General features: G+C 54.2%; 1 protein-coding gene across 1 annotated transcript in view; it reads left to right on the forward strand.

The window, feature by feature from the left end:
* PREX1 (phosphatidylinositol-3,4,5-trisphosphate dependent Rac exchange factor 1) overlaps positions 1–24,257 on the forward strand; it is a 175,142-nt gene that overhangs the window by 147,752 nt on the left and 3,133 nt on the right. The window contains exons 22-37 of the mRNA XM_026503688.4: positions 944–1,131; positions 1,432–1,593; positions 2,277–2,487; positions 2,914–3,190; positions 5,514–5,720; positions 7,015–7,103; positions 8,357–8,439; positions 8,593–8,683; positions 10,800–10,928; positions 14,205–14,246; positions 15,364–15,584; positions 18,331–18,430; positions 19,992–20,135; positions 20,233–20,347; positions 21,751–21,817; positions 22,838–23,010. Coding sequence (XP_026359473.1) covers positions 944–1,131; positions 1,432–1,593; positions 2,277–2,487; positions 2,914–3,190; positions 5,514–5,720; positions 7,015–7,103; positions 8,357–8,439; positions 8,593–8,683; positions 10,800–10,928; positions 14,205–14,246; positions 15,364–15,584; positions 18,331–18,430; positions 19,992–20,135; positions 20,233–20,347; positions 21,751–21,817; positions 22,838–23,010 — 2,299 coding nt within the window. The remainder of the gene's footprint in view (positions 1–943; positions 1,132–1,431; positions 1,594–2,276; positions 2,488–2,913; positions 3,191–5,513; positions 5,721–7,014; positions 7,104–8,356; positions 8,440–8,592; positions 8,684–10,799; positions 10,929–14,204; positions 14,247–15,363; positions 15,585–18,330; positions 18,431–19,991; positions 20,136–20,232; positions 20,348–21,750; positions 21,818–22,837; positions 23,011–24,257) is intronic.

Consider the following 24,257-nt stretch of genomic DNA (forward strand, 5'->3'; position numbering starts at 1 on the left):
TGTCTTCTCTTTGTAGATGCAACAAAAGTCCCAGACTTGACTCTCATTGGCCTAGCGTGGGTCACATGCTCGTTTCTTCAGTCCAGCTTCCAGGTGGACAGAGTTTCTGTCCTCATGGTGCTGACCTGAGGGGAACAGACTGGGAACAGAAAAACTGACAGGTAGTGGCATCGGATGGGTGTGAGGGTACGACAGTCCTGGTGTGTGTGTTGAGAGGTGCTCTTTGGGGCAGGTATCAGGGAAAGCAGTTCAGTCCAATAAAGTGCCTGCGTCATTTTCTAGACATGTCACTACCGAGCTGTGTGGCCTCTGAGGAATCACTTAGACTCTCTGGGCCTGTGTTAATCAGGACTGAAACTGGGCTACATAAAAACAATGGCTCAGCAAACTAAAAAGTGCATAGGGTCAAGCAAGCTTCAGGTCTGGCTCTATCCAGTTCTACGTATAGTCTTGGCAAGAGTCTCTCTCTTTTTGTCCGGTTCTCGGCTGTGCTCTCTCTGTTTTCTGCCTGCGGTGGTTCTAGCACCTTGGAATCCCATTGAAAAAGAGAATGTCTCATTCTCTTTGCAGATCCAACAAAAGTCCCAGACTTGACTCTCATTGGCCTGGTTCGGGTCAGGCCTGCTCGTTCCTGAACTAATCATTGCAAATAGGGGAGATCGAATTGCTGCTTGGCCAGGCCTGTGCCTCTGGGGAAGGCTGTGGTCAGGGCTTCCTTCTTCTGAGCCTCAGAGACTGGGAATGGGGCACAAGGGTTGAACCCTAGCAGGAGAATCGAGGACAAGGGGTGAGCAAGAGTGGGCTGGCCAGGATGGGCAGGGCTGCCGCACAGGCTTCGTCTCCCTATGTGTCCCACGTGAGCCACTGCGGTGCTGGGTCGGGGGGCGGGCTGGCTCGGGGGTGGTGCCCCCTCCTCAGGGCTGCCTGTCCCTTTGGTTTCCAGCCTTCCCCCTGCTGTCCCTGGGGCCCCAGCTGAGCCTGCATGAGGACAGCCCTGTGGTCACCCTGACCGTGGACAACGTACACTTGGAGCATGGCGTGGTGTATGAGTATGTGAGCACTGCGGGTGTCAAGTGCCACGTGCTGGAGAAGATCGTGGAGCCCCGTGGCTGCTTCGGCCTCGCCGCCAAGGTCTCACTGGGTGCTGCCCTGCCCTGGGCGGGGGGTTGGAGCACCTCATTCTCGTTTTCTCAAACTTAGCCTGGAGCCCTGAAGTCTAGCCGCCCCACCACTTGGTAGCCGTGGGATTTAGGAGAGTAGCTTTTTTTTTTTTTTTTTCTCTTTAGCCTCAGCTTAGTTATCCGCAAAATGGGCCAGTAACAGACCCCGTCTCCCAAGGCTATTAGGAAGCATAGAGGAGTCACTGTAGATAAACTGCTTAAGGCCCCCCTTGGTGCAGTGAGTGCTCAGTGCTTGTTCGTGTTTCTACAGATCCTCAAGGCCTTTGCTGCCGATGACAGTGTCTTTGTGCAGAACTGTGGGCGGCTCATGGCCCTGAACAACAACATCAAGACCATGTCCCACTACGAGTTCCGCAACATCTGTGACACCAAGCTGGAGAGCATTGGCCAGAGGATCGCCTGCTACCAGGAGGTACCTGCCCCAGAGGGTCTCAGCCTGGGGTATCTTGGTTGCAAATGTCAAAGTCCAACCCAACGTAGATTAAACAAACAGGAGCATTAATTGGTTTATGTTACCGAAAAGTCTGGAGGTGAACTTCAGGCATGGTTGTATCCAGGTGCTCACACAGCCATCACACCATCACGAGAATGCGGCCTCTCTCCTTCTCGTGCCTGTGCTTTCCTGTGTTGACTTCATCTTCAGGCAGGCCCTTCTCACATGGTGACAAAATGGTCCCCAGTAGCTCTAGCCTCAGCAACCCCAGTAGAAAAGGAACTCAGTGGGAACTCTTACTGGCTTGGCTTGGGTCCCTTGTCTAGCCCTGTACCAGTCACTGCAGGGATGGGAAGGCCAGCCGTTCTTATACCTCATGGACCGTGGGTTGGGGAGAGATGGTTCCTCAAGGATAGCTCAGGGCAGGTAAGATGAAGAAATGAATGTAGGTATGTACTTGGAGGCCTCCAGTTTCTCCACACCTTCCCTGAAATCTGGGTGCAGTGAAAGGCCGTGTAGGGGAATCCACTTTTCCATTTGAAGCTGTTGGCATTTTGTCCAGTTTTGGAATGTCTGGCTCAGGCTAGGATGAAGTGGGTGCTGGGGGTGGTCCGGAATTCCAAGCCCCTGAATCATGACCCCATGTCCCACACCTTTCTCAGTTTGCAGCCCAGCTGAAGAGCAGGGTCAGCCCACCCTTCAAACAAGCATCCCTGGAGCCCCATCCGCTGTGTGGCCTGGACTTCTGCCCCACCAATTGCCACGTCAACCTCATGGAAGTGTCCTACCCCAAGACCACTCCCTCAGTTGGCAGGTCCTTCAGTATACGTTTCGGTCGTAAACCCTCCCTCATCGGCCTTGACCCCGAGCAAGGTAACTGCATGTGTCTGCTAGATGTTGTGTTCAGGTCTACGGATACATAAACGGAAACAGGTCCAGAGGCCAGCAGTCCAGGACTAGAGCGGTGGCTCCCCAGTCAGTCGTCAGGGATCCAGGTTCCTTCTACCCCACCATCTCTAGATGTGGCTTCCTTCCTGAAGGATGCCTTATGATATAAAGTAGCTGCTGGAGTACCAGCCATCATGTCTGTGTTCCAGTCAGGAAAAGTTTCATGGTATTTAAAAGCCTATTAGCACCAAACTGAAGCTTTCTTCTCGAAGTCATCTAGTGGGTTGAATATTTAACAGGGAGTTTTTCTCACTCATTGGGATCCTTGAAATAGGTTTGTATATTTCTGTGTAAGGGGTATATGGGTGTCTGGGGCTGTTTCCAAGTGAGCTCCCCCTCCCTCCACTGTAGGCCACCTGAACCCCATGTCCTACACCCAGCACTGTATCACCACCATGGCTGCCCCATCCTGGAAGTGCCTGCCTGCTGTGGACGGGGACCCCCAACACCAGAGCCTCAACGACAGCGGCTTTGGGTCAGCCAGTGAAACCGCTGGCCAGGAGGACCGGGGCCTAAGCTTTCTACTCAAGCAGGAGGACCGTGAGATCCAGGGAGCCTACCGGCAGCTCTTCACCAAACTGGACGTGGCCTTGAAGGAGATGAAGCAGTACGTCACCCAGATCAACAGGTGCGCTCTGGCCCCGGTGGGGGGAGTGGGCCAGGGAGGGGTGGGGGTGGGGGTCAGCGTTTGCCAGCCTCAGCAATGCCGGCATTTTGGGTAGAATAAGCCTTTGTAGTGGGGGAAGGGCTGTTGGATATCTTCTAGGCGACTTAGCGATGCCCCTGGTCCGAGGTTGTGACAGCCGAAAATGTCCTCAGACATTGCCTGATGCCCCGTGGGTGGGGGGCAGAGTCCCCCCTGATTGAGAACCGCGGCTCTAATGAAATAATGGACGTGAGCAGCGATCATTAGGAGACGCTGACACTATTTGGAGAAAGGTTTGGGGGGGACTTCCTTTGCAGAAAGAGAGACAGCTGGACACGTCCTTTGTGGTGTCATGCCACGGGACACGCAACGGAAATGCGCATCCTCCAGCCAAAGTCTGGGTCTCACTACTTGGCGACAGGATGTGGGGGATGGAGGATGCTGGACTGGCACTTTGGGAATACAGTTGGCCAAATCCATAGGGTGGGCGATTCTAGAAGACAAGTGGCCCAGTCTCTTTAACACACAAATGGTGGTGGGCGGGGAGCAGGTACAGGGAGGAGGAGGAGGAGACTTGAGACACACATGGGCCACATACAGCATCTGGACCCCATCAAGATCCTGTTTTTAACACACCAGCTGCGAAAAGACACTTTCGAGACTGTCAGGGACATTTGAATGTGGATGGGGGTACGAGATGGTATTAAGGAATTATTAATTATGTTAGGTATGGTGATAGCCGTCTGGTTATGTTTGAGAGAATGTTCCTTGGCCTTGACACTGTTGACATTTCGGGCCACGTTGTTCTTTGTTGTGGGGCCATCCCGTGTGCTGTAAAATACTTCGTGGCATCACTGGCCTCTACTCACTGGAGGCCAGAAGTGGTCCCCTTGTCCCCCACGTCAGTTGTGACAAATAGAAATGTTTCTGGACGTTGCTAAATGTTTGCCTCTCAGGAAATATGCTAAATTGCTAAATGCTTCCGGGGGGGTGGGGGTAGGGGTGGCAGTTAAGAACGTTGCTTTAGAAGAAGGCCTTACGGGGCACCTGGGTGGCACAGCGGTTAAGCGTCTGCCTTCGGCTCAGGGCGTGATCCCGGCGTTGTAGGATCGAGCCCCACATCAGGCTCCTCTGCTATGAGCCTGCTTCTTCCTCTCCCACTCCCCCTGCTTGTGTTCCCTCTCTCGCTGGCTGTCTCTATCTCTGTCAAATAAATAAATAAAATCTTTAAAAAAAAAAAAAAAAAAGAAGAAGGCCTTACATTCTAGAGACGCATCTGGAAGTATTCATGGGGGAAATTATATGATGTCTTAGATTTGTTTTAAATACTCCAGCAGAGATAAAGGCAGCGGAAACAACTGAGGAGACAGAGGTGGGCCTTGAGCTGCCACGGCTGCAGCCAGCTGCTGGGTCCCTGGGGCTTCTTGTACTGTTCCTTCTACTTTCGTGTACGTTGGAAATTGTCCGTGATAAAGGGAAAATAACGTAAGGTCTGGAGACAATAGCTGGGCGACCTCTCTGAGCCTCACCGGTAAAATGGGGCTGATTCTCACCCTGACCTTGCCGAGGGGTAGTAGGACCGCATCAGCCAGGGTCTGTTCATCACTTGCAAGGTACCGGCCGCTTTCCAAACATTTTACATAAGTCCCTTAATCTTTACAGCAGCCTAGGATATAGATACTGATAGGACTCCATTTGACAGCTGAAGAAACTGAGTCTCCGAGAGGTTAAATAGTTGCTCTAGGTCTCTAAGCTAGTAGGAAACGGTAGCATTGCGATCTGAATCTGGGACCTGTCTTAAAACCCTATACTCTTAACCGTTATAGTCTGTGCCAGGGACTGACAAACTATGGCCTATGGGCCAAATCCAGCCTGGCCCACTGCTTGTTTTTTTAAATAAAGTTTTATTGGAACACAGCCATGTCCATTTGTTTACATCTTGTCTGGGATGCAGCAGAGTTGAGTGGTTGAGTAGTAGCAGACTGTATGGCTTACAAAGCTGAAGAGATTTGCTCTCTGGGCCTTTTTAGACTCAGTTTCCTAGTTGTGTTCTGTGCTTTTGAGCCTTCTGTGGCTTCCCCATGAAATAAACCTCACACCGCCTACAGGAGTACAGGAGGGACGGTGTATGCGCATCTGCACGATTGCTGGCCGGATTTTCAGGGAAGGGGTAGGAAGCCTTTGATGGGTCCCTGTGTTTTGGGTCAAAGGCGAGGCCTGAGGGCAGGGCCTTATCTGGGACCTCCCTGGAGGGGAGTGAAGCTGTGGGCCCGTGCCTTTAAGTTGACACTCTTTGCTCCCGCAGGTTGCTGTCCACCATCACGGAGCCCACCTCCGGTGGGTCCTGCGATCCCCCCTTGGCCGAGGAGGCCTCATCCCCCCCGCTGGCCAACGAAGACACCGAGATGGACAGGGCCGACCACGGGGGCATCAAGAAGGTGTGCTTCAAGGTGTCTGAGGAGGACCAGGAGGACTCGGGCCATGACACCATGAGCTACCGCGACTCTTACAGGTGAGGGCATCACGTGGGGATCCTGGGGGGTTGACGTGGATGGCCGGGGGAACACTTGAGGACCCTGACCCATGGGAAGTCGGAAATAGCGGGACATTTCCCAGGAAACAGTGGGATGGAGCAGTGTTCTAAACCGTTTGGTTCTGGGAGGTTCTCTGAGCCCCCCAAAGCACATCCCAGATGCCCCCCCTTGGCTCTCCTGCCCCGAGGCCAGCGTTTCAGGGCCCCGCCCCTTGTGGCCCCGTCCACCTGTTTGCTGCACTTCCGCTCTGCGCTTGTTGGTGGAATGTGGGCAAAGAAAAGTCAAGATCGCGGTGTGTTTTAAAACTCAACATTTAAGACATATGGTTCCTACAATAAACACCATTTATTTTTACTTGATTCAGGGAGGAAGAGAGTGTTTTTTTCCCCTCCTAACTCTGAGACGATCCGAATTATTTTCCTACTGGTTAAGTGAATTATAACCAGATCAGCGAAGTCCTAATTAGTGGGTTAACTCACTCTAAAAACTCAGTTTCCCATCATAAACCATATAGTGGATACGTAGAATTTCTCACCTTGAGTAAACAAGCACTGTGGTCTCCAGCGAAAGGTTATGTATCGTTTGACTATTGTGAGTAACGTAGAGTCTTACAGGGCGCTTCAGAAAATACGGAACTGGCCAGATTGGACAAGAAAGCCCTTTGCCCCAGTCCCCCTTGTTCATAGTCTTTCTGTCTCCAAGGGAGCCACTGGTCAGTGTTTCTGGCTTGCTGTTTACACATCGAGGTGCTCTGGCCACCGGACACTGTGTCCTTGGAGCCTCCTGTCTGTAGTCCAGGAGTTCCACTCCTACATTTTTGGGTCCTCCGATTTTTCCCTTAATTGTTGAAAAGGTGAAGGAAAGAATTGTGGGATTATGGGTTTTGATCCCCTGTACTTTCTGAGCTCCCGGACAGTCCCCGTCCTCACGAGGTCACAGCCAGGCTGGAGAGAGAACTAGAGCCGTGGGGCTGAGTGTGGCACGTGCAGGTGTGTTCAGGGACAAGGCTGTCCCTCAGGAGGAGTGACAGAAGTTCCATACGGGCGGAACCGATCCACTGCCCTCCTGCTTCTGTGTTTCTGTGCTGGGGCCTAGAAATGTTTTCCCACCGTCAGACATGGAAAACCCATCCAGACCACCTTCCCTGTTTCTGACACTGGGGGTCGAGGGGCCGGGGGTTCGGTCTACACTCTGGAAAGTGGGTTCTGGGAGCTGGGACCAGAAGGTGTGATCCGGAGGATGACTCATCCCTTCCTCTCTGCCCCTTTGCAGCGAGTGTAACAGTAACCGGGACTCGGTCCTGTCCTACACCAGCGTGAGAAGTAACAGCTCCTACCTGGGCAGTGACGAGATGGGGTCTGGTGAGTGCAGCGGCTCGCGCTCCGGAGAGCGGCCCCCCCCCCGGGATTTTGTTGTGCTTACTTTGATTTTATTATACTTGTATTATTTTGCGTAGAGTGGTGGTATATTTCCTTTCAATCAGTCAGCAAATGTTTACGGAGCACCTGCTGTGTGCCGGGACCTCAGCAGTGAATGGAAAGACAAAGGTCCTGGCGCTCATGGAGCCCATGTTCTCCATGAACGTCACGGACACGGAACAAATGAAGGATACCAGATGCACTGACGGACAGTAATGTCACTCGGGAAGGGTGACCTGACGGTCTCCATAAAAATGACACATGCTCAAACCAACATTTCACGTGACCTAGAAAAATGCAAAAGAAGTACTTGCAAGTAAGTCAGAGTCTCACCCCGTCCGCCAGAGGTGACCGGTGGTAGTATTTGGAGATCACTGGTGAGCGCGTATTTCTGCACAGATGGACGTGTGGGTGGATGGCCGGCTGGACACACAGACAGAAATAATCGTTTATAAATGAGATTAGACTGTACTTGCAGCTTTTACTGAAAGACCGAAATTTGTTTTTATTTTAGTTTCATTGATTAGAGCCTTTAAAAAATTTATTTCGTGCAGAGGTCACATGTCCATACGGTTCCTATTTCAGAAGGCAGAGAGGGTGGGCGATGACAAGCTTCTCTCCCACCCTCGTCACCCGGCCGCCGGTTCCCAAGCTCCCACTGTCCCTGCTGCCTTCTGGGCTCTTCCCCAGCTAGTCTGTGCCTACAGATTTAATTGTCATTATACTTCGGCTTAACAGAAGAGAAAGAAGCTCAAGTACAATTGACGATATTGCTGAACTTCAGATCAGTATTTCATCACATAAGATGTTTCGCCGCATCAAGTGTCCCTGGGGAGGTTTTAGGCGGGAGCTACTGTGTGGCAGCTGATTTAACTCAAACAGCTGGGAGATGAGTCTGGAGACTTGGGATCCAGCTCCTTTTCTCTGGCTCCTTATTTGCAGAACGGAATACTACCAATGACTTGCCGTTGTGTAATGCTTTAGTTCCTGGTGTCTGTTTTGCGAATGAAGAAACTGAGGCTCAGAGAGGGCAAGTGATTTGCCCAGTGTCACACAGCCAGGATCTGAGTCTGCCAGACGCCAGATCTGCCTTGGGTGTTGGAACTCTGTCGCTATCCTGCCTTCTTGGCAAAGAGGTTGGGAAGGTGTGGATGGGGCAGGGATGGTTGATGGCCATGGCTTCTTCCTTCTTCCAGGGGACGAGCTGCCCTGTGATATGAGGATCCCATCAGATAAGCAGGACAAGCTTCACGGGTGCCTGGAGCATCTCTTTAACCAGGTAGGACCCTTGTCCCTGCCCCCAGCCTAAGCTCGGGGTCTTCCCATCATCCCTGGGGAGAAGAGATAAGCCAGGAGCTGGGGCAGGGGCTGTGGGTCATGGCCCCTGGAGGGCTGCAGGGGCCAGACTAACCCGGAGCTTCCTGCCATCCAGGTGGACTCCATCCATGCACTCCTCAAGGGGCCAGTCATGAGCAGGGCTTTTGAAGAGACCAAGCATTTCCCCATGGACCACAGCCTGCAAGGTGAGCAGACAGGAGTCCCGAGGTGGCAGTGGCATCTTGCACCCAGCAGGGAGACAGCCTGCGGTGCGGAATGCGTGCCGGACGGGGCAGGACGCCTGGGTCATAGTCTCAGCTTTGTCCCTCTCCTGCCCGATGGCTGTGGGCTAGTCCTGGGGTCAGTAAGTTCAGCTCCTGGGTGATATCTACTCATAGCTTGTTTTGTTTCCATGAGCTGAGAATGATTTTTTTCTTTTTTTATTGAAGAGCTGTAAAAATAAAGACAGAGACTATTTGTAACAGAGACCATATGCCTGCAAAGCCTAAAACGGTTCCTATGTGGCTCTTTCCAGAAAAAGTCTGTGGATCCCTGGAGTGGTCCTGAGCCTTTCTGGGCCTTTGTCTGTGTGTTTGTAACGTGAGGAGAAGGACTGGAGCAGCTTGCCAAATTCCCACATCCCCCCCTTCATCATTTTAGCTGCATTCACAGATCCTACCTACATCCTCACATTTTTTAAAGCCATATTCATTTGCTGTCTTTGTTATTACTGATATAACTTTTTGGGAAAACCTTTCCCTTTTACAAATTCAATTTTGAAGAGAATTTAACCTCCCTGTGTAGAAGGAAAGCCAGTATAACATACCAGAAAGTAATGATCACCATGATGCTGAATACAATGGAAGCATCAACAAAAAATGTCATTACGCTCCCATTAGATAGTGTTGCCTGAGCGCTCTGTGCTTTCATAAGGGGATCAGTGAGTGAAAGAAGCATTAAGGATTTACCAGAACCAGATTGACACTTTATTCTTGAAATGATCGAGAGAAAAAGAATTGACGTTTATGCCCTCCCATCAGCCTTTTCTCCCGTCTACCCATCCGCCCATGACCTGTGTGCTCACCCACCCGCCCGTCCACATACCCACACACCCACCACCCATTCACTGACTCATCAGCGTGCCCCCGCTGACCCCCCCCCACCGACCACCCATCCACCCACCTACTACCAACCATCTACTCATACTCACTTATCCGCATACTCACCCACCACCTACCGTCCGTCCACTGACCCACCCACGTGTCCACCCAACCACCCATCCGCCATCCTGTCCACCCACTCACCCCCACGCATCCATCCATCCACCTTCTTGTCTACATACCCACCAACCACCCACCCACTCATCCACGTTCCCACCTACCCACCGTCCATCCATCCATCCACCCACTTGTCTACACGCCCACGCACCCACGACCCATCCATTGTCCACCCATCCATGCACCCGCTCATCCATGCACCCACTCACCTACCCACCATGCATTCATCCATCCATGCGTCCATCCATCCAGTAATTCCCAAGAACCAGCTTGTGCCAGGCCTTGTGCTGGGTGCTTGGGACCTGAAATGGATGTGATACTGCCCCTGACCCCAAGGAGCTCTCGGTTGAGTGCAGGAGTTGCCCCTAAATAAGGTAGGAAGTGGGAGGAGTGGGAGTGTCCTAGCTCCTCTGCGCCCCCTGCTGTCTCACGATCCTCTCTCCCAGGGACGGGCTTCAACAAGCAGAAATGTCAAACTCAGAAAAACCACAAATATCTCAGCAACCTGAGACCTCATAGGAAGGAAGAGGCCAAAGGACAGGGGCCTGGCCTTTGAATGGTCCTGCTGGGGCCAGGTTCAAATCCTGTCTCTGTCATTACCCAGCTGTGTGATTTTAGGCAAGTCCCTGTGCCAGGACTTCCCTCTCTGTATAGGGAAAAGGTTATACCTCATGTGTCAGCTCGTCGGGTTGTGGCTCTAAGGAGGTAGTACCTGAGAGTGTTTCCGGGACTATGTCCAAGCCTGGGAGAGAAGGATGCAGTGATTGATTTGTGATGTCTGCATTGGATTGGTTATAGCTGCGAGAAGCTACAGGCTCAGTCTAGAGGGAAGGAGTGCTGAGATTGATTAGTGATGTCTGCCGTGAGTGCGGTACCATGAACCCGTAGCACACTTACCATGGGTTTGCCCTCTACGGACTGGTTAATTCCCAAGAGTCCTGCCAGCATCCTTGATCTAGGATTCTGAGCTTTGGAATCTGGTGATGGGACCTAGGCCTTTGTGCCATCATTCTTCAAAGCTACCTCTGTCACTCTCCTGCCCCAGAGTTCAAACAGAAAGAAGAGTGTACAATCCGTGGCCGCAGCATGATCCAGATCAGCATCCAGGAGGACCCCTGGAACCTCCCCAACTCCATCAAGACCCTGGTGGACAACATTCAGAGATATGTGGAAGGTGAGCTGGGCAGGGAAGGATGTTTTGTGGCCTTCAGTTCTTAATGTGGCTTGCAGAAAGATCAGGAATGGCTCTGTCTCCATGTCCCGTGTCCGTCCATGCCCAGGGGAACAAAAAGAGCGGGTTCTCCTTTCTCAGCTGAGTGTCCTGGCCTGGGCATGGCCCTGGGCCTTGTATGCACTTGAGCTGGGAACTGCTGATCCTGGGAGCCTGGGGCTTCCTTGGAGTCAGGAGGCTGAGGAAGCTGAACTGGTTTCCTTCTCAGCCTCCGAAATTGTGGATTTAATTCAATTCCTTTTGTTTGTTATTAAGGTCTCACTGAGGGCCCACAGGTGGGTTTGGGTGCTCTAGCATTAAAAACTGTGAATCCACCGACAGCATTTACCATGCAAGAGCTCACATAAAAATCTAGATTTCGGGGGGCACCTGGGTGGCTCAGTCAGTTAAGCATCTGACCCTTGGCTTTGGCTCAGGTCATGATCTCAGGGTTGTGAGATCGAGTCCCGTGTCAGGCTCCGTGCTGAGCATGGAGCCTGCTTGGGGTTCTCTCTCTCCCTCTCCCCCCACACCCACTCACGCTCTCTGTCTCTCAAAAAAAAAAAAATCTAGATTTATGGCTGCTCTCGAACAGTCAGAAGATCTGGCAGATAATAGGCCTATAGTCCCACATTCACACTCAGCTAGAGATGAGGGGCCGAGGGTATCTTCTAGTTCCCCACACTCCCCAGCACTCCCTGCGGCCTGCTGTCCACTTCACACATCCGACCTGACCTGTCTGGTCCTTGGCAGTGTTTGAGCCGGGGCCTCCTGGGTTGGAGGGACCCCAGGACAGCAGGAGGTGCTAGACCTCAGGGCCATCCCCCCAGAAGAGCAGACTCTGAGTTGGAAGTCTTTCTCGGCCCTGAGCCATCCCATTTTCCAAACTGGAATCTTAAGAGCATGGACTCTGGAGCCAGATTGCCGAATCTCAGCTCTCCTATGCTGGGCTGCGTCGTCTTGGCAAGTTCTTTGAGCTCTCTGTGCCTCAGTGCCTTCGTGTGTAAAATGGGCTCATAGGGCCACCTCCCTCCCATGTTGTCGTGGGAATTAGAGATCACTACAGTAAACGCTGCAGTCAGCGCCCGGCTCACGGAAGTCATCGGGAGTGGACGCCTCTGTGGCTGCTGTTAGTACCACACCGGCCCTGCGCCTCGGCCTCTCCACGACAGAAAGGATCCCAAGAGGCCGACACTAAAGGCCTTTCTGATTTTTCTTGTAAGCCCTCTCTTGGCCCAAGAGCCTCTTTCCTTCCTTTTCTTTTTCTTTCTTTCTTTCTTTCTTTCTTTCTTTCTTTCTTTCTTTCTTTCTTTCTTTCTTTCTTTCTTTCTTCTTTCTTTCTTTCTTTCTTTCTTTTCTTTCTTTCTTTTCTTTCTTTCTTTCTTTTCTTTCTTTCTTTTTCTTTCTTTTCTTTCTTTCTTTCTTTCTTTCTTTCTTTCTTCCTTCCTTCCTTCCTTCCTTCCTTCCTTCCTTCCTTCTTTCTTTTCTTTTCTTTTCTTTTCTTTTCTTTTCTTTTCTTTTCTTTTCTAAGATTTTTTATTTATTTATTCGACAGAGATAGAGACAGCCAGCGAGAGAGGGAACACAAGCAGGGGGAGCGGGAGAGGGAGAAGCAGGCTCATAGCAGAAGAGCCTGATGTGGGGCTCGATCCCATCACACAGGGATCACGCCCTGAGCCGAAGGCAGACGCTTAACCGCTGTGCCACCCAGGCGCCCCTGTTTTCTTTTCTTCTTTTTTAAATTATGTTATGTTAGTCACCATACAGTATATCATTAGTTTTTGATGTAGTGTTCCATGATTCATTGTTCGCGTATAACACCCAGTGCTCCATGCAATACGTGCCCTCCTTAATACCCATCACCGGGCCAGCCTATCCCCCCACCCCCCTCCCCTCTAAAACCCTCAGTTTGTTTCCTGGATTCCATAGTCTCTCATGGTTTGTCTCTAGCTCTGTTTACCCCCCTTCATTCTTCCCTTCCTTCTCCTAATGATCTCCCTCCTATTCCTTATGTTCCACAAATGAGTGAAACCATATGATAATTGTCTTTCTCTGCTTGACTTATTTCACTTAGCATAATCTCCTCCAGTTCCATCCATGTTGCTGCAAATATTGGGTAATCGTTCTTTCTGATGACTGAGTGATATTCCATTGTATATATGGACCACATCTTCTTAATCCAGTCATCTGTTGAAGGGCATCTCGGCTCCTTCCACGATTTAGCTATTGTGGACATTGCTGCTATGAACATTGGGGTGCATATGGCCCTTCTCTTCACTACATCTGTATCTTTGGGGTAAATACCCAGTAGTACAATTGCTGGATCATAGGGTAGCTCTATTTTTAACATTTTAGGGACCTCCACACTGTTTTCCAAAGTGTCTGTACCAACTTGCATTCCCACCAACACTGTAAGAGGGATCCCCTTTCTCCGCATCCTCTCCAGCATCCGTTGTTTCTTGACTTGTCGGTGTTTGCCATTCTCACTGGCGTAAGGTGGTATCTCAGTGTGGTTTTGATTTGAATTTCCCTGACGGCTACTGATGTTGAACATTTTTTCGCGTGTCTGTTAGCCATTCGTGTGTCCCTGAGAGCCTCTTTCTGAAGGAACCAGAGGACGCAAGGCCTGAGCTTGGTCCCCGCGTGTGCAGGGCCGTGGCTGCGTAGCATGTGCACAAGTGCCCGAGGTCACGCCTGGGTTATGTCATGTGTGTGTGTGTGTGCCCACGCGCGTGTGTGAGGCTCCTGGGCTCTGGCCCACAAGTTGGAGGGGCGGTGTCAGTCTCTTTTTGGTGGCCACAAGTAAACAGATGTGGCTAACACTTGGGGTTACATCCCCTGGATGTCCGGGGTTTCTAGAATGCACCCAGGATGCCACAAAAGCTGCTTTTTAGCACAGCAGCATGTGCCCGGGCTTCGCCACAGGGGCTTCGGAGCACCTGGGCTGTGGGGAGGGCCCAGCTCCATGGTACCTTTTTTTTTTTTTTTTTTTAAGATTTTATTTATTTGTTAGAGAGATAGAGTGTGTATATAAGCTGGGGGGATGGGCAGAGGGAAAGGGAAAAGCAGGCTCCCAACTGAGCAGGGAACCCAGTGTGGGGCTCGATCCCAGGACCCTGAGACCACGAGCTGAGCGGAAGGCAGATGCTTAACTGACTGAGCCACCCAGGCGCCCCCCCCCCCCCCCGCACTTTTTGCTGACTCCTCTCAGCCTGTCTTTTCTCTACCTTCTCCTTCCAGATGGGAAGAACCAACTGCTCCTGGCCTTGCTGAAATGCACAGGTGAGGCCTTTGAAGGGGCACTGGCTGTGATTGGCACACACCAGTGTGTCCAGGAGAGGCCGTCCTGGCAGGGGCTTTCTCGATCACTGTCCAGGGAGACCTCTTCCGCCGGCCGAGGTCGACTTCCCCATGGTCACTGGGGCCTGCACGTGGTGGTGGGGGGGAGGTAACATCATGGCCTCTAGCCCCTCTAAGAACTGCTTAGACCTCACGTCTTCCTCTTGTGTCCGAGGGACAAGTCTCAGGGCCCGGGAGCCAGGAGCCCCGTCTCTTGCCATCTCCTGGGCCTGGCTGGATCTTGATGAGGGCGCAGGATAGAGGGTGATGAGTAGGGAGGCTCCTTGCCTCTAGGGCCTTGAGCTCCAGCCTGGGACTCCCTACCCAGCAGACAACGGGGAAGAAGAAAGAGCTGATGGTGGGCTGGGGGTGGGGGGGAGAAGGGGTTGGAGATGTTCTCTGTCCCTCCCTTCTTTCCAGAAAGTCTTAGCCAGGGAGCAGCTATAATAGGATCTAGGTCAAAATCGGTCACTGAAAACTAATTGGCAGAAGCCGGTCATCAAAAATAATCTTTTCCAGAAGATTGCAACCCTGTACAACTGATTGATCGAAATTGGCCAGTTCGGCAAACCGTGTCTAGAGCAGGGGCAAGGAAAGTGGGGGACGGGGGGGAAGGAAGGTCGACTTCTCAGAAATAGAGAAAATGGTAAAGTGCGTTTCTTGAAACATGGAGCTTGGCAGACATGCTTGGTGTCATTGTCATTCTCCGTCAAGGCCGAGAAGTCCCCTAACACGTGGAGTAACATAGCTGAGGGTGAGGGTTTTGGGGAAAGCCTTAGGACAATGAGAAAGGTTTTTTGGTGGTTGTAGTTTTTTGAGTAGGCAGATGGATCATGGAGAGAATTGAGTCTTTTGGCAAATTGGCTTGTTTTCAGAGAACTGAATTTTGCAAAGTTGGCTTTTGGGGGCGGGGATTCATTAACTTCTGGCAAGCCGACCCCCGAGGGTGGTGTGCTGGGAGGTTGCTTCAGGGCCCGGGCTCTGGGGCAGGGGAGCCTGGGGCTGGCCCGGGAGCGCGCAACCCAGCGCCCCCCCCCCCCCCCCCCCCGCCTCTCTCCAGACCCCGAGCTGCAGCTGCGCAGGGATACCATCTTCTGCCAGGCCCTGGTGGCCGCCGTGTGCACCTTCTCCGAGCAGCTGCTCGCAGCCCTCAGCTACCGCTACAACAACAACGGCGAGTACGAGGAGAGCAGCCGGGACGCCAGCCGCAAGTGGCTGGAGCAGGTGGCGGCCACCGGCGTCCTTCTGCACTGCCAGTCCCTGCTCTCGCCGGCTGCCTTGGTGAGTGAGGGAGCCGGTAGCGGGGGGTGGGGGGGGGCTCCCTGGGACGTGGTGCAGGAGGGCCCTTGCTGGCTCTCTCGCGCTCTCACACACCTTGTCATGCAGTCAGCATTTATTGAGCACCGACTGTATGCCATTGTTACAGGCACAGGGGATCCCGCAGTGAACAAAACAGTGTCTTTGTAGTCAGGAATCTCATATCCTAGTGTGTGTGTGTGTGTGTGTGTGTGTGTGTTTGTGTGTGTGTGTGGGGAGGCAGACATAAATAAGGAAAATCAATGGTATAGACCAGTGGTTCTCAGGTGGGCAGTTTTACCTCCTAGGGAGGCCCTTTTGCGATGTCTGGAGATATTTGAGGCGGTCACAACTGAGGGAAGAGGCAGACGCTGCTGGCGTCTGGGATAAGAGGTTGGGGATGCGGCTAAACATTCTGCAGGGCCCAGGGTGTCCTTCCCCAGCAGATAATTCTCGGGCCCCAAATGTCAATAGTGCCACATCAGAGACACCCTCCTCTATAGTGCTAAAGGCCAATGAGAGAAACAGGGAAGGGGCGGGAAGGTCTGAGGTGGCAGCAGTTGAACGTTTCGATAAGGCGGCCAGCGAAGTCCTCACTGAGAAGGTGACATCTGACTGAAGAACCGAAGGAAGGGAGTGAGGGAGCCATGAGGATGTTGGGGAGGAACCTTCCAGGCAGCAAGGACGGCAGGTGCAAAGGCCCTGAGGCAGGGACTTGCATGCAATGTTTGAGAGACAAGGTGCGCGGTGTGGCTGGAATAGAATGAACCAAGGGAGGGTGGGGGAGGGCAGTCCTAAGAATTATCTGCCTCCCATCGTGCAGGGTCTTGCAGGCTGTGGTAGGGACGTTGGCTGTCACTCTGTGTGGTGGGGAGCTCTGGGAGGGTTTTGAGTAGAGGAGGAAACAGGGTCTGACTTCTCCACTTAATGAATCTCCCATGCTGCTGGGTGGGGATGAGACTACAGAAGGGCAAGAGTGCGCTGGGAGGTTGGAGAGCAGACTTTTGTAGTAATCAGGCAAATAGCATCTCATTTACTCCTCGTAGTAGCCCTGAGGTGGGTCCTTTACAGCCCACATTTTAAAGATGAGAACCTCAAGGCCCAGGGAGTCAGGTTTGAACCCTGGGAGTCTGGCTCTGGGCCTGGTAACCCCTAGGGTGCCCTGCTTTCTCTGCATCTCCTCTTTTATCTTTGACTGCCCTGTCCATCCACTCTCAGGGCTCAGAATCCGGGTGGGCTCCTCTGCCAGCCCCAGGGAGGCAGAGCCAAGGCCTCAGCCTTTGGGGGCTGCCGATGCCCAGAGCTGACGTCCCCCAGAAATGCAGCCTGCGGTGGCACTTGCCCTGTGCTGTGCTTCTTGCCCTGTGCTTCTCGCCCTGTGTGCCCTTTGCTGGAGCTCCCCCGACCTCTGCGGCTCTGAGCCTCCTAGACATTGTCCCAGGCCGCGCTGGAAGCAGTGGCTGCTGGCCTGATGGGAAAGGGTGGCTGTGGCGCGCCCTCTGCTGGCCAGTGTTGCATGCAGGTGTCTGCCAAGCCAGAGATCCGCGCTGACTTGGTTCTCGCAAAGCTCACTGGAAGCCCCGAAAGGGCTGCTGGAACACTCAGCCCTCACTGTGCTCGTCTCAGATGAGGACGTGGGGCCTAGTGCATTAATTCACCTGTCACCATGGTGTGCCAGGCTCTGAGCTGGGTCTGAAGCTCACTTTCTAGTTGGGTGGGTGGTGGGAGGGGGAAGCAGCCTGAGAAGAGGGGATGGGGGAGGGAGGGAGGATGGAAAGAAAAAGAGTTCTGCAGAAGATGAAGCGGCTGAGTTTTTTTGGGTTCAGTGGTCAGAGCCGGCTTCTCTGAGGAGGGGACATTTGAGCTGAGATCTGGGTAGCCAGACAGCCGATGGGGTGAATGGTCTGAGGAAGAGTGTGCTGGGCAGAGGGAACAGCGTGTGCAAAGGCTCTGAGCAGAGGCCAGTGTGGCCAGAGGGGAGCGCTGGGGGGATTTGGGGGATCAGGTTGGCCGTGTCTGAAGGGCTTAGGAATATTCTAGGAGCAGAGGGAAGACTCAGAGGCTTTGAGGCAGGTGGGTGAAAGAACTCAAATTAAGTTTTTGGGAGATAACTTGTAGTAACAGGGGAACCTAGGTCTGGTAAACCCTTGGCTGCCCTGCTCTCCCTGCATCTCCAGGGTTGTCCCTGTCTGCCCCTTGCTTGGGGGTAAGGGTGGCCGAGGGAGACCTGCAGAGAGGCAGGTGTGGTCCTTGTACTGGGGGTGGTGAGGAGGGTGGGGGAGGTGGGTGGGTCAGGGGAGGGTTTTGGTGGCTGAGTGGGTAGGACTTGGTGACGGTCAGTATAGGGTGAGGGGAGAGAGATGCTGAGAAGTCCTTAAAGGTCTGGGGCTTGGGCACCTGGGCCGATGCTGGGGTGCTTTGCTGAGATGGGCCTGTTAGAGGAGGGTGAGCTGGAGAATGGAGACTTTTGTTGGGTGCGGTAGGTTTGGAATGGCTACGATTGGTGCACGTTAGAGCAGAGATGGGTTCTGACCTCTGACCCTGGGAGCTGCAGCACAATCCAAGACCAAATGCGATTTCACAGCCAGCCCTGGATAGCCCAGCGCAGGACCTCGTGTCTGGCAGGCCCACAGCCCGGTGTGTTGGCTAGAGTTGAATCACAGAATCTTGAAGGGAAATCCTGGGGTAGGGCTGGCATCTAAGACTCGTCCACCCCGTCTTTCTCCTGCAGAAGGAGGAACGGACCATGCTGGAGGACATCTGGGTGACCCTGTCAGAGCTGGACAATGTCACCTTTTCCTTTAAGCAGCTGGATGAGAACTACGTGGCCAGTGAGTGATTCTTACCACCCCTACCAGGAGAGTTGCGTTCTGGGATGGAGGGGACTGCTCTGGGGCCACCCTGCCACCAGGGCAGCTGCCCAAGGTTAAACTGGGATCTAGCACTTTCAAACCTTTTGCTCCCAACATGAGTCTCAAAGCTGAGCCTTGGGGCACATACGGAAAAGAGGGGTTTCTTTTTGTATAAACTCAGCCATCTCCAAAAGTTCTTAGAAGGGAATAAGAGCCAATTCCCAATTCTTATTAAAATTCTACTCTAGAGATTTCCTTCTTTAGAGTGAAGACTTGTTAAGATGTCCTAAGGGTTTATACCGTAATTTTCCTCCTTTCTTTCTCCCTCCCTCCTCTCCCCCCTACGCTTTCAGCTATCCACTCGCCCACCCATCCATCCATCCATCCATCCCATCTACTTATCCATCCATCCCATCTATCCACCCGTCCACCTGTCCGTCCGTCCATCCATCCATCCATCCATCCATCCATCCAACCCACCCATCCACCCATCCGTCCACCCGTCCACCTGTCCATCCATCCACCCATCCATCCACCCATCCAACCCACCCATCCACCCGTCCACCTGTCCATCCACCCACCCATCCATCCACCCACCCACCCATCCATCCACCCATCCAACCCATCCAACCCACCCATCCACCCATCCATCCATCCGTCCACCTATCCGTCCATCCATCTGTCCATCCATCCATGAACCAATTTCCACCTCCTCGGGGGTACTATCCTCCTGTTCAGAATGCACTGACTAGAGTCTAGAGGGCTCACAGGTGTCTTCTCAGGGACCAATTGGGACTGGTCGGCAGTGGCTGCCTGGCTATAGGCAGAGTTGGGCTCAGGGGCAGCTATTGACTGGTCTGTGGCTTTTTGCTGTGGGTGCAGGATGGGGTGTGTGTGCTGTAATTCTGCCACCCCTGCCACACGCTCTTCCTTATGGGTGTAAATAAGCTGCAGGTCCTATTCGAGGACAGCTTCTGCCAGGTAGAGACCCTGGGCTACCAGGTGAGGGGTACAAGGAATGTGGTGAAGCTCTGAAGGCACTGACAGATCCCCAGTGGGGCAGAATCAGCACCAGGTCTAAGAATGAAGTAGTGGAAGCTAGGAACTGCGGAAGGAGGTGAAAAGTCAGAGGCTGCTCTCCTGAGTGCGGGAGGATGGGGCTGTCCGAGGCTAGCCCTGGCGGGTGGGAGGCTGGGGCTGTCTGAGGCTTGCCCTGGCGGGTGGGAGGCCGGGGCTGTCGGAGGCTAGCCCTGGCGGGTGGGAGGGTGGGTCTGTCCGAGGTTAGCCCTGGCAGGTGGGAGGGCAGGGATGGCTGACCAGTGCTCTGGGGTGGGCAGACAGGGAAGGCCCAGGATGCCTCTCTGAGGGCAGGAGGCAAGGGATTCTGAGGCTACTCCTTTGAGGTGGTGAGAACAGGGAGGTCCCGGGACACCATTCTAGAAGTCTGAAGGCAGGTGTGAAGCTGCCCTAGTGAACAGGGGGCAGGGCTCCGCTCGGGCCTCAGTGCTGAGCCACCCTGCCCCGCCATGTCCTCCCACAGACACCAACGTCCTCTACCACATCGAGGGCAGCCGGCAGGCGCTGAAGGTCGTCTTCTACCTCGACAGCTACCACTTCTCCAAGCTGCCCTCCCGCTTGGAGGGCGGGGCCAGCCTGAGGCTGCACACCGTGCTCTTCACGAAAGGTGAGCTGGGGGTGCCGTTTGGGGCCTGCCGGGGACGGCCGCGGCCTCTGAGCATACCGGGACCCCCGACACCTGCCCCCCTCCTCTTCCTTCATAGCTCTGGAGCATGCGGAGGGGCCGCCTCCTCCAGGCAGCCAGGCTGTGGAGGATTTGCAGCAGGAGATCAACGCCCAGTCCCTGGAGAAGGTTCAGCAGTATTACCGCAAACTCAGGTAACTGCCTGGCTTACGTGCGGGGGACAGGAGTCTGGACACTGCCACGGCCGGGCGGACAGTAGCATGTAAGGCACCGGACAGGCCCCCAGCATGGGAATGGGCCTTTTCTTAAGCAGCTGCTCCATGCCAGGCCCTCTTGTACATGGGCTCTTCAGCTCCTCCCAGCGGGCACAGTAGGCCATTCTAACCCACTTCACAGATGAGAAAACTGAGGCCCTGAGAGCATAGCCAGCTTGCCCAAGGTCACACAGGTAGACAGTGGCTGAGCTCAACTTTGAGCTGGGTCTGTTTTGCGTCAAAGCAGATTTTTCCAATTAAGAGGAGCTGCCTGTTTGATTCTGTGTAGGGGTGGGAGCTGGGGCAGAGGCCCTAGGATTCTTGAACCTGGGGGTAAGGGAGTAAGGGGGGTGGTCCCCAGGGCCTTGGCCCTGCTCAGAAGAGAACCCCCAGAAGGAAGCTTCAGGCCCAGGGAGGCAGCCCGGCTCCTTCCTACGCCTGCCTCACCTTCTTCCCCTGTGGAAAAGGTAGGCTGAAAATCAGGAGATCAGGGTTTTGGGGTGTGGGTAAGGGCTTTACTGTTTTGGGGCCCAGCTTTACCATTTGGAAGTGGGGAATGGTGCTTTCATTAGTTTGTTCAGGGAAGATATCCAGCTGTATTATTAAAACCGGCATCTCTCTGGATTCATTGAATCCATCAATCCGTCTGGTGCCGTTTGCTGAATATTTTAAATTTCGCCTCCGAGAGCCTTCCCTCATCCGTCCTTCCCTTACGCAGCACACGTTAAGTGACAACTCTGTGGGCCAGGCTCTGTTCTGGACGCTTGCTCCGGAGTCAGTAGCGGCCAAACAAAGCCTCTTCTTCACAGGGTGCAGAGAGCCGCAGTTGCCCTGCTTTGTCAATAAAGCTTTATTAGCACCTGGCTGTGCTCACTTGTGTATGTACCGTCTGGGCTGCTTTTGTGCTGCCACAGCAGAGCCGAGTAGCATCTTGGTGGAGACAGTCTGGTCCACGCAGCCTTAAATCTTTGCTGTTCGACCCTTTACGGAAAAAATGTGGGGGAGCCCGATTTGTAGAGGGGGCGATGAGCAGTAAGCCAGTCGACGGAGCCCTGTAATGCGTGCTCCGAGGAGAGGTTCAGTAGGACGAGGGCATGGACAGTGGGGAGGTCGGGTGCTGATTCTGATGGCAGGCGGGGGAGGTGGCATTCGAGGAGTGCCTGGGGAGAGTGCCCAGAGGCCCCCTTGTTTTCCACCCTCTCCCCGCCACTATTGGAGGACTAGGTCCCTGTGGACAGGGAGAGCAGTGCAAGGTGCCCCCAGGGACAGTCGTTGGAGGAACAGAGGGGGTGGCGGCCGCTGTGGGGTGGCCGCCCCACCCTCCCCCCCTCCTTCTCTCTCAGGGCATTTTACCTGGAACGGTCTAACCTGCCCACGGATGCCAGCACCACGGCGGTGAAGATAGACCAGGTGTGCCCCACCTCCCCTCACCCCGCGGCGGAGCTTGGACAGAGCTGGGGGCTGTCGGGGTCAAGATGCAGCAGATGGGGCCCGGGGTCCCACCGCAGCCCACATCCTGGCAGAGATGCCCCTGAGGCATCTGGAGTTGCTCCTGCAGGAAGATGCCTCCTGGGAGAACTCCTTCCCCATTCAGGAGTTCCACCTTCTTCCGCACCGGCTTTGCAGTTGCTGAGATGGCTTTCCGCCTGCTGGCACCTGCTCCCCCGCGCCTTCCTGCTCCCCCTTGGTTACCCAAGCGTGTCTCTGAAGCAGGCCCACACCAGAGGTGGCCACGTGGCATTCTTTTTGTTTGATTGGAATTTGTTGTCAACATTTGAAAATCAAAAGCTTTCCAGTGAAATGGAGGCTTCTGGCTTTTCTGGAGAAGCGGAGGGATCTGGCCGTCCAGGGCCCACATTCCCACGTGGCGCAGTTGGCTTTCCAAGGGCATGTGCTCTAGGCCTTTCACCCCCTTCCCAGGCTCAGACAGGCCTCGAATTTGACAGTACTTTGGGGGTCCTGGCCTCAGGACTGGAGGCTGGGGGGTCCCAGAGAAGTGGTGGGCACAGCCCTTTGGGAGTTTGTAGTCTGGCTGGTAGAATCTTAAGATGACACAGAAAGAATTGGCAGACCACCACTGAATGCCCATTGAGAAAAGCTGGAGTCATGGGCGGGGCGGGGGCGGGGGGGCTCTTCCCAGGAAGGCACTGTTTGGAGAGGACAGCAGAGGGCACTTCTCTCAGGGTTCGTTGGGGGCACTCCGGGGCAGGTGGAATGTTAGGCCTGCAACACTGAGTAAACACTGAATACCAGCTTGCGGGCCAGATGGTCCTTGAGCTGGGGTCGTGGAAAGTTAACTGGGCCATTACCCTGGGAGGGTGAGCTGGGAGGGCGGCTGCAGTAACAGAGCTGAAGGGGAGGGAGAGGATGGGAAGGAAGGCCAGGTGGAGGCCTCCTGCGAATGTCCCGGTGTGTGCGCCTGCCTTGCAGCTGATACGCCCCATCAATGCCCTGGACGAGCTCTGCCGCCTCATGAAGTCCTTCGTCCACCCCAAACCCGGCGCCAGCGGGAGCTTGGGTGCCGGCCTCATCCCCATCTCCTCTGAGCTGTGCTACCGCCTGGGCGCCTGCCAGATCGCCATGTGCGGCACGGGCATGCAGAGGTGAGCTGCTGTGACCCCTGCGTCAGGGCAGGAGGGGGCTGGACGGGCTCCCGGCAAGTTTGGGGGCCCAGGACAAGGAGGCAGGAGGCCGGCTTTGAATCCTGGTTCTGGCACTGCTTGTTGAGCCCTGTCGTGGCCTTGGCCCTCCCTCGGCCTCCGTTTGGGAGGTGGGACTTCAGGAGTAGGGGGTCCGAGGAGGCCCGTGGAACTCTCTGGCTCCCTGACTCTGGGGTTGGTGTGAATGAGAATCTGTGCGCTGTGGTTCTTCTTGACTCTCCAGTCAAAGTGAGCTCACTCCTCCCTACTGGGGCAGAACTGGCCTCCGTGCCCCACTGGATACCCTCCAGTCACCTTCTCCGAGTGGCCTTCCCTGACTTCCCTATTTAGGACTGCACTCTCTCCCCACCACCAACGGCCTCCCCTACTCTTCCTCAGCAACCCCACCGCCATCCCACACACAAGGCACTTTGCTCGCGTGTTCGTTTATTCCTGGTCACCCCAGCGTCGGCCAGCTCTGTGAGCGCAGGGACTTGTTTTCTTTCTCTGCCCTACCCTGGCACTGAACGGCACCTGGCACACAGCAGGTGCTCAATAAATGCTTGTTGAGAATGCTTACTGTGCATTAGGCACCGTTGTTAAGGGATTAACTCATCTCCTCTTTAGAGCAAGCCAGTGTGTGTGGCCTTTCCCAGGGGCTCTCTGTGCGGGGCGATTTTGCGCCCTGGGGGACCCTTGGCAATGTCTGCAGACATTTTTGACGGTCACAATGGGGAGAGGAGGGTCCTATTGGCATCTAGCGGTCAGAGGCCAGGGACGCTGCTGACGTCCTACCAAGCGCAGGACAGGCCCCCGCCCTCCCCCCTGCCCCGGTCGGTAGTGCCCTGGTAATGGTCTTGCCCTGTCTTACGGTGAAGGAGACCAAGGCCTGGGAAGGGCCGCTGACCTAGTGAGGGTCAGAGTAATTCTGTGGCTGAGACTTGAATCCACGAGGTCTGGCTGCAGAGCCCATGTTCTCGAACTGTAGAAAACAGATGGGAGGGCTGACTAGATGTGTCCGTGTCAGGCCCGGAGAAGTTGTGGGGCATTAGGGGAGCGCTTCATTTATTCCTTCCGCAAGAATATTTACCAAGCACCTCTTCCGAGCTGACCCGCCGGGAATATCAGAACAACACAGGCAAAGGAAAGCTCCTGCTGCGCCGTGCTGACGTCTTAGGGGGTGCCCAGAGCAGAGCAGGAAGGTGCCCGCT

This window comes from Ursus arctos, unplaced genomic scaffold (assembly GCF_023065955.2).
Source record: "Ursus arctos isolate Adak ecotype North America unplaced genomic scaffold, UrsArc2.0 scaffold_16, whole genome shotgun sequence".
Classification (NCBI taxonomy): domain Eukaryota; kingdom Metazoa; phylum Chordata; class Mammalia; order Carnivora; family Ursidae; genus Ursus; species Ursus arctos.